The sequence below is a fragment of the Notamacropus eugenii genome, chromosome 3 (genome assembly GCF_028372415.1).
Source record: "Notamacropus eugenii isolate mMacEug1 chromosome 3, mMacEug1.pri_v2, whole genome shotgun sequence".
NCBI classification, from domain to species: Eukaryota; Metazoa; Chordata; class Mammalia; order Diprotodontia; family Macropodidae; genus Notamacropus; species Notamacropus eugenii.
The window spans coordinates 462,699,480-462,720,600 of NC_092874.1; the positions used below are offsets into that span (position 1 = coordinate 462,699,480).

Here is a 21,121-nt window from a genome sequence, read left to right on the forward strand (position 1 = left end):
TCATGACATGATTAATATGGAAATATGTTTTATAAGAATGCACTTATATGACCTATATCAATTTGCTTACCATTTGGGGGATGGGGTTGACAGAAGGAGGGAGAAAATTTGGAAAGAAAAACATTTAAAAATTAAAAATGATCTCTACATGTAAATGGAAAAATAAAATACAAAACAATATGTGTCAGACACTGTGCTAAGTAAGCACTTGATAAATACTATCTCATTTGATACCTATAATATCCCTGGGAGGTAGGTGCTGTTATTACCTCCATTTTACAGTTGAGGAAACTGAGGCACAGAGCAGTTAAATAACTTACCCAGGTTGTACAGTTAGTTAGTTTGAGGTTGGATTTGAACTCAGGTCTTTCTAACTCCACGTCCAGCGCTTTACCCACTGAACTGACTTCCCTCTGACACATAGTAGGTGTTTAATAAATACTTGTTTCCTTTCCCTTTCTTTACATACGAGGGCTTGTATGGATGCCAGGGAGTCACCTAGCTGTCTCATAATAGATACTCAGTAAATTCTTGCTGATTGACGGATACATATTAAATTACACAAACTCCCAAATGTTTGCTGAGGAAGAGCCTGATTTTAACCTCTGTGTGAAACACATGGAGTACTATTATCATTGCCGCCCTTGAAGAAAGGAGAATTCGTGCTCAGCCTCAGGGTGTGTGCCTCCTAATGGATAAAATGGAGAATTATGGGAAAGTGCAAACAGATTATCTTGATCTCATCCCGTTTGGGAATAATGCCTTATTGGGTATAAAGAAGAAAGGAGAGAAAACAAGCTTTCCCACTGAGTCCGTCATTAAAAACAATAGGAAGAATCCCTAGAAAGAACACAAAATTGGTTTTCATAGATTGTGGTCCTTGGAGAACATGGTACTTGCCCTGAATCAGGTGAGCCGTGTAACATTGGCTCGTCTCTAAACCTCTCTCCAGGTCTTGTTTCTTGATCTTTAAGGTGAGAATATCCTCTTCCAAATCCAAAATTGTTATCAGAAAGGATCACAAAGGAAAGTTTGAAATTCTATCATCCTTCGAAGTTCTTAGCAGGTGTCCTTGAAGTGGAATGATTTCATTAGAGAGAATTTTCCTATGGCCACATTCACAGCACTGAAAGTCCCTTAATCACGTCATACTTCACCAGTAATGATACAATTCTTCCTAATGTCCACCAAGAAGGAAACCTGAATGGAAGGCCATTTGCAAATAGGAGTCTCACAGGAAAACACCTGGGAGGACATAATTTCAAGGCTGCACACTCACAAATCTACTGCAAATGTTGCATTAAAACAGTGAGAATGGTTCTGGCCCTCAGTTAATGGAAAATCCTATCAAATCAGTTAGCTGTTAAAAAAGGTAAGGAGGAACATATGTACTTTAATTTTCATGTGTGTATTAAAAGAAGTGTTCTTAATCAATCCAGAACATGGCGCCTTGTATTCGGAGGTAATGCAGTGAAAGAATTGAACTTTTAACTAGATAAAACCAAGGATGTGGAAAATGTGAGCTGTCTGGTGACCAAACATGGGCTGCTAGGGAGAGGGAGGGGGGTTAAATTAGTGGGAGCTTGGGTCTATCTTCCTGACTGTTTTTTCTTACACGTGTGTGCATGCACACACACACACACACACACACATCCACACCTCTTTCCCCACAATCGATAGAGGCAATTTTTAATTTTAAGGAAATACTAAATTCCCAAAGTTCATTTGTGAAACTTCTGGGGTACTTTCTCATCAAAACCATGTTACACAGGGTAGTTGGGTTGGATCCCAGGCTAGCCCACAAAAACCTGTTTAAGCAATAATTACACAATAGAGCAACCACCATATAAGACACTGCTTCTGTGGGAAAGTGCTTTCAGAATTCCAGTGTGGGAAGCCAGGAATACATCTCCTTCCATTACCTACCTGGCTGTCATCTCCTACCTGTGTAAACTACTCCCTCATCTGTGAAATGAAAGGGTTGGAGTCAGGGGACCCTAGGTCCACATGCTGGTTGGCACAATGGACAGAGCCCTGGAGCTGACATCAGGAAGACTTCAGTTTAAATCCGCCTCAGCCATTTACTAGCCATGAGAAATTGGACCAGCCACTTAACCGCCTTCAGCCAAAGCTTCTTCATGTACAAAATGGGGAATAACAGTATCTACCTCCCAGGGTTGATGTGAGGATCAAATGAGCTAACATAAGTAAAATACTTTGTAAGTCTCAAAGCGCTAAGTAGATGCTTTGTTGTTGTTCAATCACTTCAGCGGTGTTCCACAATTTGTGACCCCATTTGGGGGGTTTTCTTGGCAAAGATACTGGGGCAGTCTACCAATTCCTTCTCTAGCTCATTTTGCAGATGAGGAAACTGAGGTAAACAATTAAGGGACTTATCTAGGGTCACACAACTAGTAAATGTCTGAGGCTGGTTTTGAACTCGTTTTCCTTACCTTAGGCTTAGCACTCTATCCACTGTGTCACCTAGCTCCCCTATATAAACGTGAGCTGTTACACTTGTGACTTTGGGCAAGTGATCTAATATTTCCAGTCCTCTAGAGCCCTGTGAAGTCCCTTCTAATTCTATGCTCATGATCTGGGGAGTCAAAGCCTAAGACTGGACCTGTACTCATTCTTGATCCTTCACAGATGGTTCATTCATTCATGAGCAGTTTCTTTCTTTGCCTCCAATTCCACTGCTGTAAGAAAGGACACCTGTAGGGCTCCTCCAGCATTTCAGGAGGTGAGGACCTCTCAGGAGCCCAGCCTGTCTGCTTAGAAGGCTTCATCTAAAATGACTCCCTCTCCTTTCTTTCATTCTGAGAACAGCCAAGACTTGGTGTGTCTTTTTTCCCCTTTCCACAGCTAACATTTTTTGCTTCTAGCTCAGTTCTCTATCCTTCCTGGCTTACTAAAAACCAGCAAGTCTTATAGGTTCCCGACCCTGCCTTTCTATCTCTAAAGAAATCATACAGCAATTTTTGGGGCTTTGAAAGATTTTTTTATTGCTAGCCAAAACAAGGAAGGCCTCCTCATGTTTTCCTTAAATGAAAAATTCAGATTCTCTTTCTCATTTAGGCCTTGACTAGGACATACATGTATGAGTGATGACAGCAAGCTTTGGTGTTCTCCAAGTACGAATGCTGTGATAAATGGTGGCACCTCATGTTAATATGACATTTTGTAGTTCAAAACCATCTTTAGACACATACATTTCTGAGAACATCTAAGATCAATACATCTTCCAAGAATTTTTGTTTTAACAGAAGTTGAAGGTGTGGTCTTGGGAGTAACAAATAAGATAGATTACAAGAGGAGAGAGAGAGGAAGAGACCCTATTCATGTTATTAATTTTTAGCAATTCTCCAAGGTGTGGCCATTCAGTTAAACCAAACCACACAGACAACACTCTCCAATGATTATGCATCTTGTAACTGTGACATGAAATGAAAGAAAGGATTGGTAGACTGAGACAATGTCCATATGGCGGTTTGACTTTCAACTCGGCAATGGGAGCAGATGCAGAGAGGATGCCCATGACTTAAATATGGACAACATTGCTGAACTAGTTAGAACATTCAAATTCTGGCTACAAATAAAAATGTACGGGAGCGAAGAGTCTCAGAAATCTATGTTACAGCTGCATAGCAAACATGTAAATGATGAGGCAGCCAATACAGTTGTCTAAGTTAGGGTGTCAGAAAGAAATACTAAAAAAGACAACCCATAAATAAATCAAGCATATTGTGTATTTATTCTTTCAACGTTTGAAAAATATGCCTACGGCCCAGATCTCTGGGTGTACACCTTATAAAAATTGCATATCTCTGTCTGATGCAATGATTCTGAAGTAGCTGCATTTGGAACACAAGTAATACCCAGAAGGAGCAGGGGCAAGGTAGAAGGAACTCTTGAAAGGCACGAAGGTTTAAAATGCAGCTACTTTTAAAGAATCATATATTTGTACCCCTCAAAGTTCAGAAACAGACAGGATATAAAAATACAATTTCAGACACTCAAATGTTAATTGTATCCTGGCTTCGAAAGATAGGAACAGGAACTTCCCAAGAAATCATAAATTAAACATTAATTTTATGTTTCATGGAAATGCAAGATACCCAAAGCCATAAAATGGAAATGCCAAATGGTTGACAGGATAAAGGAATGTGAGATGAAACAACCGTCAACTGCCAACTTACAGCTACTAAGTTGTTAGATAGTTAGAAAAAAAAGCCCAGTCTGGGCCCAGGCTTCTTAATACCAAACAAGTGACTAATTCAAATCCTTGTGAGATCAAATCCAAGTGGTTATAAAGTAAAAGTACTAAGCTAGTGAAAAGTGAATAATTCAGATCAAGTGTGAGGGACATCATTCCGAATTACAAGGGTCCTTTGCAATTAGAGGGTAAAACCAAAACTTGTAAAATTAAGAAAATAAATGCTCTTCTTCAATTTTATCTTGTATATAAAACCCAGATTTTTCAAGTTTAGTTGAGTTTAAGTAGGGTGTACATGTAGAGTAAGGAATGAATTGCAGGATATTGCGAAAAATATGAAGTTTTATTACTTTTTTTTGTCCAGACTTGTGATATCATTATTGTGGGGAGTCTGTAGTAGATCCGGGGTCTTAGACAATTGCATGAGTCATTAACAGCTTAAGTGACTTGCCTAGGATCACACAGCCAGGATGTGTCAAAGATTGGATTTGAACTCAGCTCTTTTGGCCTCTGAAGCCAGTTCTGTAGCTAGGAGTGACACCAGGTTGTTGCTTGGTTTTATTATTTTCAAGTACACACAACCAACAAGGCTGGATACACACACACACACACATATGCACATGTATACCTGTGTGTATATATACATACATACATACATATGTATGTATGTATATACATATGTATATATACAAGGATATATATTTCCTATAAAAGATATAGGTATATATATATATATACATACATACACACACATATATATTTTCATCTATGTGCATGTTTGCGGTCTAGCAAAAGTTCTTCACAGAACTTTCTTTTAAAAATAGATAAGAATGATTTAGAATTAGCATAACAAGGTATTTTTATAGTATCTCTAAAAGGTTTATTTTTCTGTAGAGGCTTAAATCTTACCCAAATCTCAATTTCAATTATAATTTAAAAAAAAATCTTTTCCCAGCTAGGGGGACAAGGGAATTTCAGGCTAGCACCCTTCTTCTTTTACACCAAAATTCCAAATGAGTGTAGTGTGAATTAGAGAGGCTTTACTGCATCAAAAATTCTTTGTTAAAACATGAAAGGAAGTTCAGACTCCCAGATTTAACCATTAGAGTCAACAGGCTCAGATTTCACAGATGACTGAATGAAGGATTGCAAGATTCTATCACAATGAAATAACAATAATGCTTTTTTCTTACTCACCACACACTATCCAATAAATGAAAAAGCTTTTTATTAAACACTCAGCTATGTTTCTGATACCTCACTAAGCACTGGGGATTCAAATTCAAAAGGCAAGATATTCTTTCTTTGCAAAGAATTTACGATTTGCTAGAGGAAAGTAATATAGATAGGGAATGATGGGATAAATACTGGCCTTGGGTTCTTAGTATGAGAAGAGGTTCTGCCTTAGAAACTTAGAGCGGGGGGTAATAGGCTTTGAATTGGAAGGGAATTCAGAAGGTATCTCGAAGAATGGGCTGATGTGGAAACTGAGGAGCAGGAGGGGTAAATAACTTCCCATAGTCACAGAAGTAGTAAGAGGCAGACTTTGGATTTGAACTCAGGTCTTCTAATTTCAAATCCACAGTTCTTTCCATCTCCTTCATTCTTGAGATCTAAAAAAGGGATTTGACCACAGTCACCAGGCTTGGAATCCTCAGAGGTAGACTTTGAGTACAGTTCATCTGACCCCAAAATCCAATAATCTACACTGACTCCCCTCTGTTGATTTCTCAATAGAAATATTTTACTGGACCACAGGGGATAGTGGACAAGGATTAGACTTATGATTTTATTGGTATTGAGAACTCCCAGGAAAGGAAAGTCCCTTTACCAATACATGTTGGCCCCTTCTAGTCTTAGAGAGTTGCCTGGAGAACTGATCGCTTCAGTGGCTTGCCCTGGGTTAGGGAGTTAGTGTGAGTCAGAGGCAATAGGAATCCCGGTCCTCCTTGCTTCCAAGGCAGCATTCTATCCACTGTTCCATGTTGCCATACAACAAATACTTAATAGAGGCAGTAAGGTGGCTCACTGGATAGAGTGCAGAACCTGGAATCAAGAAGTTGTTGTTCAGTCATGTTTTTAGTAGTATCTGACTCTCCGTGACCCCATTTGGGACTTTCTTGACAAAGATACTTCAATGATTTGCCATTTCTCTCTCTAGCTCATTTCACAGTCAGAGGAAGCTGAGGGAGACAAGAGTTAAAAGACTTGCCCAGGGTCACACAGCTAAGTGTCTGAGGTCAGATTTGAACTAAGGAAAATAAGTCTTCCAGACTCCAGGCCTGCCATTCTATCCACTGTGTCACCTAGCTGTTCTGGAATCAGGAAGATCATAGTTTAAATCTGGTCTCAGACACTTATAGCTGTGTAATCCTGGACAAGTCATTTAAGCTCTGTCTGCCTCAGTCTCCCCATCTATAAAATCAGGACAATTAAAGCACTTAGTTCCTAGGGCTGTTGTAGGGATAAAGTGAGATGACACTTGTAAAGTGCTTTTCAAACCTTAAAGAGCTATGCAAATGCTATTAATATCACTTGCTTGTTGATTGATTACACTGTGGTAAGAAATAGTTTCTTCCCAAAATTCTTCTCTTGTCTTATCTTAAATGTTCCTATAGACTGATGGGATGGAAGGGGAAAAATCATTTTGAAGGTGTCTGAGTCAAGTTCATTTGCTGTCTTTCTCTCAAGCCTCCATCTCTACTTCCTAGCCAAACCTAGCCTATCCATATCACCATAATTTCATGCTTTTCAAACAGTTTATCTCATTTGATCATGATGCCACAGGGGAGCATAGGATCAAAGTCATCAGAGCACAGATTTAAAGCTCAAAAAGATCCCTGAGACCATGGAGTTCAATCTCTTCATTTTACAGATGAGAAAGTGGGGTCTACAATGTTCAAGGGGTTTGTCCCATATCACACATGAAGTCAGTTTCAGGTAGAGGATTTGAATCCACTATATTTCCCAATGTACCACTCTAAGAAGGAAAAGAGGAGTGTGGGAGGAGAGGGAAGAAGAGCTATAGAGAATATTTCTAGCCAGTCTTGACATCATGGCAAAAACAGAGTGAGCCATTCACAAAAAACGATCTGTTTCTTCCTTAAATTCAAGATGAACAAATTCTTGTTTTTATACAAGAGCTTATAGATATTGACTTTCAATGCCTATGTTAACAGGAGATGAGAAAGATCACCTGTTATGTGTTCTGAATCAGCTATTTCTTAGAGCATTCTTTGGCTTATTAGAAAGTAAGTCCCTATTACGTATACCTTGCTGTGTCTGGCTATGTGTCTTAGCTCAAACATTTAGCCCATTTTGATACTCACTGGTCTTTGAAAGCCATTCTGATACATTTCTCTCCACCTGCCCTCCACTCCAAAACCACAAGCTTTCTTCTCATCTACATGTTGAAACCACCCTCCCTGACGATCCTTTAATTGGACTTGGCTACATGGCATGATCAGCAACCCATTCTGTGGGGTACAGCAGAGCATTTTGGGTGCTGAACCAACACATTGGTGAAATGAGCATTCATCTCAGGAAAATGCATTTTGTAAAAGGGAGTACATAAATTCACTGACGTGGAAATCTGGTCTCAATAAAAATTTAAGTTGCCATGGAAATGGAAGGGAGGGGGTAAAGAGGGTTTCTACAAAAGCGACTGATGCTATTTATTAATCTACTTGCAAGCAAGGTCTAATTTTAAAGTCATCCCCAAGAAAACCACTTCTTACATCAGACTCTTAATAGGTTAAGAGAACCTGCTTCACAAACTTTAGCCAAGAAATAAGATGTACTCTCCAATCTGTGTACCAGTTAGTTGGTCATAAAATCAGAATAATTCATGCCAAAATATTCATTATGTTTCTAAACATACTTATTTATATTTTAAATCACACATCCAACAATATGAACCATCTTTCATTTGGACAAGTGTGAACAAGAAAACAGATGCCTCCATTAAACACAGAACAATTGAATGAATGAAAAAAAGTAGTTTGAGAACTCTCTGGATAGAAGTACTTAAGCTACCAGTTCACTTACTTGAAAAAATACAGCCATGGCTCCTATTACTCGATTTTCAGAAATTGCTGTCTGAAAGCTGTCAAAGTCATCAGGATTGTAAAAGTAAATCTGCATCTGTTAAGAAAAAGAAAAATTAAAGAGTTAGCCTCCTTGGACAAGTTGACTCAAATAAAGTGTGTTAGGATCCAAGTCAACTGACAATTTCAACCAACTTTTAATAAATGTAAGACACTGTGCTGTCTACGTATGGGAGTATGGGTACAACAATATAACTGACTCAGATATTTATAGTTACTCATTGCTGTTGGGGTGTTCATCCTTCATTTCTGAAGAAGACCATGACAAAATGATGATGTGACTTGCGCTGGACTTTGGTTTGAGTGAAGGAGGGTTGCGCAAGGTCATCAGTCTCACTTTTGTCATATATGAAGTGTACATAACTCACTATGCTACAGTGCAGAACATGGTCAATTCAAAGAAAAAAAAGGCATAGTGATATGAGGAATTGGAGGAGGGAAATTCCTATCATCAGGATGGAGATAAGGGTGTGGTTAGGGAATGAGATACAGAGAAAGTCACCATTTTTCTTAGGTCTTGAGGGAAGGGTAGGACTTCTACGGAAGGAGATGAATATTCAAGGTCCAAACCTGTATCTTCCTGATGCAGGTCCAGTATGCCACCCTGCTTCTCTAAAGAGGGATGCACCAGAAGCCCGAAAGGTATCAATGCAAGAAATTTCTAAAAGGCACAAGGATGGGGAAGGGAGCAAGAAGGATGGGAAAAGGGAACAACCAGGAGTCCTGCTTAGCTTCAGTGAGGAGATTATGAAGGGGAGTGGTGTGGACAGGAGCTAGGCAGTGGGCAGAGTCAGAGTTCTACAGTTAACCCTGGAAGAGACCAGAAAGATTATCTCTTCTAATTCCATTTTACAAATGAGAAAATCAAAAGTTAATTGACTTGCCTAAGGTCACATGGGTAGCAGAAGGTAGGGAGACTGGAACCAGGACATGGAAAACCTTGAGTACCAGGATCAGGATTGCTACTTTCTTTGGCTAGCACTGGCGAGGGGAACCTCCAGCTGAAAGGTATTATTTAATTAGAGTAGTGTATATCACGTGAGTTAGGTTCCCAACCTCTCAGGGCCTGTTTCCTCTTCTCTAAAATGGGGGTCAGGAGGAAGTTAGGTGGCTCAATGGAAAGAAAGCTGGTTCTAGTCAGGAAGACCTGACTCAGACACTCACTAGCTGTGTGACCCTGGGCAAGTCACTTAACTTCTGTTTGCCTTAATCCACTGAAGAAGGAAATGGAAAACCACTCTAGTATCTTTGTCAAGAAAACCCCATGGATGATCTCATGAAGAGTTGGACATGACTGAATGATTGAACAAGAAAAAAAAATGGTGTAAGGGGAGGTGTAAATCTGTCCTAAGGTCCCTTTTAGCTCCAAAGTCCTATGATTTTGCAATGGAAATGAGCATTGACTAATCTTTCTAAAAATCTGGAGACAAAGAGGATGTCCGAGAAAGCAAATTCACACAGGAGAGGATGCAATGGAAAAGTAGATGGAAGAGATTCTCTTAGCAAGTAGGAAGGCCTTTTCTTCTCAGACTGTGTGGGGAGGAAAAGGTGGCAAGGACTTTGGGAGGCTTAGAAGAGAATGTCTGAAAAGTCATTAATCCTGTCTGAAGTCAGGTCATCTACAAAGAATGAGTGGGTGGAGTGGTGCTGAGGACTGAAAGGGAAAAGAGAAGGACTGGAACAGCCATGAGGGTGCAGTTTGGGGTTAGAGCGCATAAACATGCAGCAGACTCAAGGCAGTATCAGCCTTGCCTCTGGCAGCTTTGGAACTGAATCAGAGCATGGCAGTAGTTATTCATGAATGAAGGGTGGTGCGGGTATTTAAGAGTGGAAGCACACTGGAGGGTCAAGGAATCAGGAAATTCAAGAACAAAAGAGGGCACATTGTAGACATGGTTGATCATAGAGACAAGATCCATTAGAAAAGAAAGTAAGGTCAGATATAAAGAAGAGGTGAGAAAATACACCCTACTTCCTTTCTTTGCAGAGGTGAAGGACGATAGGGGTGGAATACTGTATATACTGTCGAATTTGGTTGACATGTTAGTTAGTTTTGCAGATTTGCTTTCTTCCTCTTCCCCCACCCCCTGTCATTTTTATTCTTTGTTACAAGAGATGGTTTGCTGGGTAAGGCAAAGGCAAGAAATATACTCAGAATGGAAGGTGATGGATAAATAAAAGTTGTCAATGAAAATTAAAAATTTAAAAAGAGAAGTATAGAACAGGGATGACAAACTTAGAGAATAAAGTAGAATCAAAGGAAGAAGGGTCATGAGGGCCAAAAAGAGACAAAATGGCGTGGGAGGAGAGGTAGATTGTAGGAGATCGTAGGCAGAGAAGGCGATGGCAAAAGAATCTAAAAAATGGAACAATTTGAATGTGATGTAACTAACCTGGCATTGGCTGATGAACATAGAGATGGTCTTTGAACTGAGGAATTTGAGGAAATGAGGGCACTGTGTTAGATCAATTATTTGGGTGGATAATGAAATCTTTGAAGAGAATTTTAAAAAAAATATGGATTACTTATTTTTTTATAATTCATTTTTAGTTTTCAACATTCATTTTTATGAGTGTGAGTTCTAAATTTTTCCCTCTCCCAATACAACATGCAATCTGATACAAGGTATACATGTACAATCATATTAAATATATTTCCACATTACTTATATGTTTGACATACATGTATTTATACTTGTATGTGTGTGCAGGACTGATGCTTGAGGAAGGGCTTATAATGTTTACAGATACTTAAATAATAATATAATTACAAAAAACATTCTCAATGACATACATTTTGATAACTGACTCAGCGCAAGACAAATGAGACTTAATCACAGGTTAATAAAATTTAGAGGTATTAACATCATCCTGGGGTATAATCTGCAGCCCAGATGGCCATATATTCTAAAGACCTCAATTTATGTTAAGGCTACATGTTGTCTCCCATAGTAGTTGAGCTGCTGAACCTCTCCTCTACCCCCCAGCCCTCTCATCTTCTCTCCTACCTCATCAAAAGTATCTAATCTTTCAAAAGGAAAGAAACCTTGCAACATTGTAGGGTGTACTCAAACCCCTTAGTAGCCACACCCCTGGTGAACACTGTGCTCACACTCTAGCTAGTTGTAGCTCTACTTTTAATCAAGAGTCCAAATAGTTTAGAAATATTACATAGATGTGAACTGGGGTCTGCCATTAAACATTGGTATTTTACATTCTCTTTCCTAATGGATCCTTATTTAACATAAGCAGTAAATAAATCAATTTAGCTTTAGGTGTATTTTGGCAAACATTACCATCATTACAAGTTGTTTGTATCTAGATCAATTCAGCAAACAAACAAAAAATTCAGGTCATGGAATTCTTTTGTATGCCCAATATTGAGAAGAGTCCCTTGACTTCTATCTTACACATTCCAATAAAAATCCAGAGAACTGGATTTTTCAGAGTTCTTCTGGACCTGAGAGAAAAATAGTATATTGGCCAGTTTTGCTTTCACTGTTCAGAACGACACTTTCCAATTTCCTTCATAGAGGTCTTGGTCTCAAGATTGAGTCAGTTACTTGAAATTAAATAAAGGAAGTTCCAGTTCAGTCCTTACACACAGATCTAAGCTATGTTTACTGGTTAGAGCAGTTCATTAGACCAACTGATTAGAAGGTTGCAGGTCAAAAGACAGTGACAGATATTGAATACAAGAAACAGAAGTTAAGACTGGGAGATATTCTTGTTTGGAAAAGTACTGTGAGTAGGCAAATTTCTTAGAAAGGAAGGATGGGCAGGATTAGGGTTGAAGTTTAGGAAATATTATTATCGAGTATTTTCTAATCTACACAAGTAAACATGTATACCTCCCCTCTCTCCTCTCTACTTATCACTCCTGCCCCTATCCCCTAGGCCCTCAATTTCCACTGGTTCTGTCAGTTTCTTACAAATGTAGTGCTGCCAGGTTTGGACAGCTTTAGCCTTCACGAATTTACACTGAGAAAAATCCATTCATTGAAGTTCAAATTAAAACCATTCAATATTGGCTGAATTGCTTTGGGTTCAACTAAGCCAGGGAGAAACTCCTTAGTTTTCAGTAAATTCAGAAAATTACATTTCACTTCCTTGTTAAAATGGCGGTTCTCCAATTTGACCTGTTTGCAGAATGCAACCCTAGAGTAAAAACAAGGAGAGAAACAGTATTGTTTAATAAATGTTTTGTGAAGCAGGAGATGAAAAGTATTTTAAATTTTGTGTTCAAGGGTACTTTCATCTACAACTTTGGTTATTTTTTAAAAAAGGAAGGGATTTTGAGAATTTTTTTTTGGATGATGTGGATTAGGAAGGCCCTTATCAGAACACCCTACTGAGGGCTAAGATGATTATTTTGTTTTCCAGACACAGGTCTCCCACAAAGTGAACTGTTGAATTGTGTAGCCTGGGACAGAAAGAAAAGAGGAAGGAAGACAGAAGAGAAAAGAAGCAATGTAAGGTAAGGTAGGAGGATAGGTGCAGGGGAAGGAGGGGAAGTTAGGAGGAAGGAGAGAAGAGGAAAGGGAGGGAGGGTCGGTAAAGAAAAGCATTTGTTATTTTCTGAAAGGGCTTGACAAAATCTTTGGCCAGGACCAGTTTCTGAGATGAGCAGGAAGGGAGGGGGAATTATTAATTCAGCACATTCAAGGTAGGAAGACAGGTAGCATTCAACACTCCCATCACCCACCAGGGCTATGCTAAGTGCCTCCCTCCTTATTTCTCTTTGATTGCTTGTCTTGTTCTCATGAACATAAAACATGAACCATCAACCATTAACCAACATATATACAAAGAAGGCAGCCAGGTGGCACAGTGGATAGAGTGTTGGGCCTGGAGTCAGGAAGAACTGAGTTCAAATCTGACCTCAAAACTGTGTCATTCTGGACAAGTCACTTAACCCTATCTGCTTTGATTTCCTTATTTGTAAAATGGACTGGAAAAGGAAATGGTGAATTACTGTAATTCATCTGCCAAGAAAATCCCAAATGAGGTCAGGAAGAGTCAGACAAGACTGAAATGGGTGAACAACAAAACACAGAAGAAAATGAAAAGGATTGTATAAATAAGCAGCTCTTCCAAAGGTGGACCCCTTCAGTTACTCAGTAAGCCTCAGTTATTCAATTGATGCTGTGACGTTGGGGAAATGTGCCTCCCTGAGTCTCAGTTTCCTCATCTGCAAAATGAGGAGGTTGGAGCTGGTAGCTGCTGAAGTCCCAGCTCTGGATCTAAGATCCCATGATCCTCTAAGAACCCAAGGAAGAAACCTATTCATTACAAAGACAACTATGTGCTGAATCTGTTTGTGAAAACTCGTGTTTACATGGTGCTTTCGAGTTTGAAATCCCATCTCATCTGAATCTCCTAACATCCATAGGAGGTGGGTAATGCAGACAGTCACATTCCAGGCATTTAGGAAGAAAGGGGGATAGGCTGGGGAAACATGTATTAAGTGCTTAGAATTCTGTTTTATGACTGAAGCAGGGGTGTGCTATTAAATTGTTTAGCAATCAGCAACTGGAGGAGGAGATTAACATTTTTCTCCATAACTTTCTTAAGTCTAGACAATCAACAAAACAATAAAGTCCTGATTTTGTGGCATTTGCTGATTTCCCAAGTGTAAATGTCTACACTGAAAATTTAACAACCAGCTCTCTCCAGCTGGTTTGAGCTGGCTCCAGCATTTTTGGATATACATGTGGATATTTCACTGGGCCTTACTGAGTCTTTGTGAGTGACTCTTTCTGACTAGCTTTTCTCTCTCTCCCTACCACATCACTCTTCCCCTCCCCAGCTGTCCATGGTATTTACATTCCACAAAGGGGAGATTCAACATGATTATCACCTGACATTATCACGGCATTACAGAACTGACTTGGTAGGGTGGGGAACAAACTGGATCACGAAAGCCCTAATTACTGAAAATGCAAAAGCTAAGCTATAGATATAGACAATCTATGATAAAGGCTTAATGAACATGTGACTACATAACACTTCCCTTCCTATAGTAGGGAGTCAATAACAGGCTTTCTAAGGATCCAATTCCCAACAGTCAATGCTACAATATTATAGGGTACAAGGATAATGCATACATCTAGTTTCTCTTCTCATTGGTCCTTCAATTTCTCACTAGTTTTTTTTCTCTTAATAAGCTTTAGATAACAAGTGTAATACTAGAAATGTCATAAGAAGATAAATTGTTTAATGGCCAACGAGACAGGAAGCACAGGTGATAGAGGGATTTGCCCAAAGGTATGATACAGTAGGAAGGGAGCTAGACTGAATCAAAGGATCTGGGTTCAAATCCCAGCTCTGTCACTTGCTACTGTTTATATGAAATCACTGAATCTTTCTGGGACTCAGTTTCTTCATCTGTAAAATGAGGGGGTTGGAATAGATGGACTCAAAGGTCCCTTCCAGCTTATGAACTGGGATCCTGCAATAGATGAACATTGTTGTTCTTTACTGCTACAGTTGAGTCTTAAAGTCAACTGTCAATTATATGTGCTAATGGAAGGCAAAATTCAATTAAATCAATCAACAAGCATTTATTAAGTGCCTAACATTTACCTTCTACATGAAGACTTTCCGGATGCCTCCCCACCCTCTCTAATCATTTTCATATTTAACTGCCTTTTACTTATTTGTAAATGCTCTTGTGATCTCCCTCATTCAAATGGAAGTTAGTTATGAGAAAGGATTATTTCATCCATTATCTTTGTAACAAATACAGTGTTACCTTTTTTGGCTTCCCTTAATCCTTCTCTCAGCTCTGTGTTAAATCGGTTTCCTTCCTACTCTCCATTCCCCATGCAGGGATGGCTTGGGTTTAGAGTTATGCCATTCTGATATATCCATCTCTGTTTGCATGGGAGCATGCTGGAATGCAGAGACACACAGGGTCTCAGGACTAGATCAACCAGTTAGGGATAGCCTCCTCCCTAACCATACCTCTCTCTCTCTCTCTCTCTCTCTCTCTCTCTCTCTCTCTCTCTCTCTCTCAAATTTATTTTTTTTAAATTATGCAATAAAATTAGTATTTCCATAACATAATACAACAAAAAATATGATTGTACATGAAACAACAAATCTACACTGTACAACTTGCTGTTCCTTTTAAATATACAACAGTTATAATGTAAATTCCCTTCCCACCACCCCAGATATGGCTCCCATTAGACATGCATTCCCAACCCCATCTCTCTAAACTCCATCACTAACCACAGAACTAAACCGTCCTACATGCATGTGCCTGCATACCCCTCTTGACACACAACCATAAATGCACAGAGGCTGAATCTCATACGGCCATGTCAAAAGGCACCAATGACAGGAGAAAGATCTGAAACTTTTTGTTATAGTAGCCTGGGGAAGATGAATAATTATAGGCAGCTAGCCTTTTGCTTCCTTTTCACTGTTATCTTCCTTTCAAGTCAGTCATCCAAAAGAGTCTAATCACAGGTTTCTCCTAAGACCATTCAAATTCCTCCTCTCTTGCTTCATTGCAATGCCAACAAGAATCTATTACTTATGGCTCTTGCAAGATAAGTGTGAGAAGAACAAACTTGGAATATGGAGTGTCTCAAAATTCTTACTGTAGTTTGAAACTATTAAAGTTTGAAAATGCACTCAGACTTTTGGGACACCCTGTAACATACATGACATTGATGATTCACACTAAGTCAGAAATTCACCATATGACCATAACTCCTTTTCTTTCATATCAAGAACAGCCATGGAAAGGAAAATCAAAAGTGAAATATTCAAAAGGCCTGGCCAATTTCTTAAAGCTTTTGCCAGGTAGGTGATGCCAAATGTTACTTGTGCTGGTATCTTAGAACTCAAGTGGAAGAGTATTTTTAGATGAATACAGCTCCAAACAGTAGCAGATACACAGTGTTTTTTATAGACTCAATAGCATTAAAATAAACATTTTGCTTATAATATTTGCTTTATATAATACCGTTAATTCTTGAACATGCGAATCCTTAATTATTTCCCTTTCCCCCCACCTACAGCCCTATAACATGAAATTGCTTTCAACTTTCTTACTGTTGGGTTCCATTTTTTCTTAAAAAATAAAACAACCAAAAACCAAAATACAAAATCAGAATAAAAAAAAGTAACAAAATGCACTGATGCTCTTTTACTTAAAACACAACCAACATGTTGGGATGAGGGAGGGGGATGTCTGTCGATCTCTATCCTTTCTCTGCTCCCCACCCCCAGTGCTCACATGGAGCTCATTATTCCATTAGAACTTAATATGCCCACTGATTTTTAAGGAATTGCTTTTTCAGTGATGTAGCTGATAAATCAAATAAATACTTAATTTTAGCACCTGTCTCTAGGTGTGCAGTACTCCTAGTTATTAATACATATCTATGGTAAGAGTCCTGCTGTGTTCTTCCCAATTTTTACTAAGGTGTGCTTCATTATAAATTCCTTTCAGAGACAAAAATAAGATATTTTGAGCATCTGGGCTACCTGAGAACAGAGTTACAGGATTTGAGATCTGGAAGGGGCCTCTGAGAGCATTTATTTTTACTGATGGAGAAACTGAAGTGCAGAGATGTTAAGGGATGGACTTGGGGGATGGAGTGGGTGGTACCTAATAGCTGTCTTCAAGTATCTGAAGGATGTGGAAGAGAGTTTAGATAGTTCTGCTTGGCTCCAGAAGGTAGAAGCAGGAAAATTAAGGGGGTGGAGTGGGAGGAGGGAGGAGCAAGGGAGAGAGTCAAATTATGAACAATCATGATAGAACGGGCTGCCTCAGGAGGTTTTGGGCTCTCTTCCCCTTAAAGGTCTTCAGCAAAGCCTGGATGAGCACTTGTCCTATATGGGGTAGATGGGATCTTTTTTCAGGTGCCATTGGAGATCTCTTCTAGCTCTGACATTTAGTGATTCTGTGAATATTTACTTCTTTGGATGCCTTATGGAATGGCAATTTGGCTACTCTCTGCTCCTATTTTGTAGTGCAGCCAACTCACTCACCTGACAGTGAAATGGTGTAAATGCTAACTTTTGGCAATTAGAACAAGGGGGAGCCTAGATTCAACATCTAGTAATAGGGGCTGAGGCGAATGGGGGATCTGGCATTTGAGCTCTGTGACTAAGCCCTGGACCTGCAGTGTAGGTCACAAAGCAAAGTTACAAAAGACTCCTCCTCAGTCTACAGAGAGAGCCTTTCTCCTTAGCTGTCATATGGAAGAGGAAGATGGAAAACAAAGAGCATCTCTGATATCTATCCCACCTCCTGCTAGGAAGTAGCGTAGTTAGTACATTGGTTTTAGAGACTTGAGTTCAAATCCTTCCTCAATCACAAGCTGGGCAATCCTGACCATATCAGATAACCTCTTTCTCTGCCTCAGTTTCCTCAACTATAAAATGAAGATAATAATTGCACCTTAATTGTCACAGGGTTATTGTGAGCATTAAATTTTACATATGCATACACATGTATGTATATGTGTGCACATATACACATACACACATATACACATATCTATCTAGATTGATCAATCTATCACATAACAAATTTTATAGCATCATATAAATGTTGGGGCAGCCAGATGGTGAAGTGGATAGAGTGCAGGGCCTGGTGTCAGGAAGACTCATCTTCCTGAGTTAAAATCTGGTCTCAGATACTTTGTGACCCTGTGAAAGTTGTTGAACCCTGTTTGCCTCAGTTCTCTTATCTGTAAAATGAGTTGGAGAAGGAAATGGCAAACCAATCCAATATATCTACCAAGAAAAACCCAAATGGGGTCATGGAGAGTCAAACACAGTTGAAAACTTCGGAACTAAACTAAAATGATAAATGTTAGTTATCATTATTATTATTGTTGATTATGAGGGGGGTAGACCTGTTATTAAGGGATATAAGTATGAGGATAAGTATGTTTTCTCTATGAACAAATATCTACTAGAAAAATTTCATCTGCATTTTAGCAGTCCTGTGGCTTTAACTAATATTCTTTTCGATACAAAAAAACCCTTAGTCTCTAGTGCATGTCTGTTACAAGTATGAGGGCTGCTTGGATTCACAATGGTTAGAGTTCTGGATCTCGAGTCAGGAAGACCTGAGATCAAATCCAGTCTTTGAGCCAGATTTCCTAACTGGGTGATCCTAAGTAAGCACTTAATCTCTCTCTACCTCATTTTCTTCGTCTCGAAAACAAGGATAATGATAACACTTTCCTCCCAAGGTTGTTGTGAGGATAAAACAAGATATTTATAAAGCACTTTGCAAACCTTAAAGAACTATATGAGAGCTATTATTATTTAGGTGGTTATGTCATGAGGCCAAGCTTAACATCCTGGGAACACAGAGGGGAGGAGAAGGGGGAATTGTGTCTTCAGCTATATCTTAAACTCATTTGTAGTTCACGAATAGGAAAATAGCCTCTCTGGTGTTTATGCTCTTTATAATATGAAACTTTTTAGAAATTGCTTTGTACCCGGAGTAACTGCCACATGATTCACCATGAAATGAAGTCTGGAAAATCGTTTTGGATAAATGGAACTATAAATTCAATAGAATTTCCATGACAACATAGATTGCAACACTCCACCACAAATAAAAGGTTATAAATCATTCAAAATCCAACTAGGAATCGGCGATATGTCTTCTGTTTTGAAATACAAGAAATCTTTGAAATATGGTTCATTGGTTCCCTACTCACTGAAAGGTCTTCCTAACTGTGCTTTGCCCTAACTCTGATATTCCATTTAGAATTTCACTAAAGGTATTTTGGGAGGGAAAACAATAGTGCTGTGAATTTATAAATGATATTTTTAAAAAAAGAATCACAAGTATAATGAGTGGATTACTCCTTGTCTCACAGTTTAAATACCTCTCAGTAGAGTGTGGGGAAAAAAAAGACTAATTACACCTGGATTACCTAGAAAACTAAATTTCCCCCAAAAGTTAAATGCCAGAAGGCTCAGGTATCCATAAGAAAATGATTAGCACAAAGTAAATCCAATGTTCAAATCTCCTGGCAGGAATCACCAATGTTTTAATTTATATAAATCAAGGAAATCAGTCTTGGGATAGCTATGGGTAATATTTCCTAGGCAGGCTCCACAGACTCATATGGTTTTCTGAAGGGGGGCACCACCAAATCAACTGGCACATTGTTCTTTAAATAGTTCCCTTCACCTGAATTGACTGCTTTTCTTTTTGCTTTCTGCAAGTGGATTGAACCTCATTCCAAGCTGTCCTAGGTATACAAAGATGTGTTTGAGACACACTATGAGAAAAGCATTCCCAATGAGCTGTTTTCATCTAGGAGTGACAAGTTATTTCAATGCTTGGGTCCACATCTGTTCATAGAGACTGCCTTAGAACCTCTAGCTTCAGTAAGAAAACCAGCTAGGGTTGGTAATAGCAATGAATTGTCAGGGACCAGAGGTGTGGGCCATTCTTCAAACCAAGGTTCTCCTCTATATGACATCAAATTAAATCAAACAGAAACAAAGATGACCTTGGAGAAATGGAATGAGAAGGGGAGAGGAGGGAAGGAAAGGGAAGGGATAGTTCCTACTATGTGCTAAGAGCTTTACAAATATCTCATCAAAATCCTGTGAAGTAGGGGCTATTGTTATCCCTGTTTTGCAGTTGAGAAAACTGAGGTAAATAGAAGTTAATGACCTGCTCAGAATTATACAGTTATCAAGTATCTGAGGTCTGATTGGAAAGTAGGCCTTTCTGACTCCAGGCCAAGCACTCTTATCTCCTGTGTTACCTAGATTTCTAGGTCTTACTTTCTTCAAAGGAAAATAGGGCATTTGGAGTAACTAATGTTTGACCATCTCTCTCTCTCTTTCTCTCTGTCTCTGTCTCTCCCATGAACACACACACACACACACACACACACACACACACACACACACACACACACACAGAGTACACTTTCACTGAAATTCCTCTTCCATTCTAGCATGGAGGTAAACATGAAAAGCCTTACTTGTTTTGTCCAAACTATGTGATTAACTCCATAGAGACTCCTGGATAAAAATGAGATTTATTCAGTCTAACGGTAGCTTACCTAACCACAAAATGGCAGCACATGAATGTTCAGTAAATACTGAATACTACAGAAAAGAAGAAAGCTAAACAAAAGTTCTGACAGTAAAACTCAACATTGGCTGAGTTGGAATCCTAGAAGAAAAGTGAAACTGGGTTACACGGCAAGGACTTTTTAGGAAGTTGTTTAATGTCTCCATGGTAAGGATAATGGACCTTTGCCAGTGTAATTGTTTTGATCAGAGTCCAGAAAACTGTTGGAGGAAAGATCTGCATCCCTGTGAATTTCCCAGAGTGTGACCTTGAATGTCATAATTATGAGATTATGAAATCTTGAATTTTGTAATCTTATAAGCAGAGGGGCGATATAATTAGTGGAAAGCACACTGGACAAGATGTCCCAGCTCCGCTCTATCCTGGCTATGTGACCTTGAACAAATCACTTTTATCCATCTGGGCTCTGGCCTTCTCATGGGTAAATTAGGACAGCCCTGTCTAACTCATAGCATGGTGTCAGAGACCATATTAGTTAATATACATGACAGCATTGTTGGAACTGTGAAGTGCTCTCCAAGGTATTATTTTGCAATACTCTTTCCATAAAAGAAGAGGGTTCTATGGGCAAATCAGTGCTTCCTTTGTGCCCTGGAGAAGGAGGGTAAAGACACTTCTCACACTAGAAACCAAAGTCTTGGAATTGTTTAAAATTTTAGGCCAACTTCAGGAAATCTGATACCGCAAAGAGGTTAACAA

General features: G+C 39.1%; 1 protein-coding gene across 2 annotated transcripts in view; it reads right to left on the minus strand.

Annotated features, from left to right (window-relative positions):
* The window catches only part of PTPRG (protein tyrosine phosphatase receptor type G), a 796,984-nt gene that overhangs the window by 253,171 nt on the left and 522,692 nt on the right, over positions 1-21,121 (minus strand). For both annotated transcript variants that reach the window (XM_072650205.1, XM_072650203.1), the window contains exon 5: positions 8,264-8,359. In XM_072650205.1, coding sequence (XP_072506306.1) covers positions 8,264-8,359 — 96 coding nt within the window. The remainder of the gene's footprint in view (positions 1-8,263; positions 8,360-21,121) is intronic.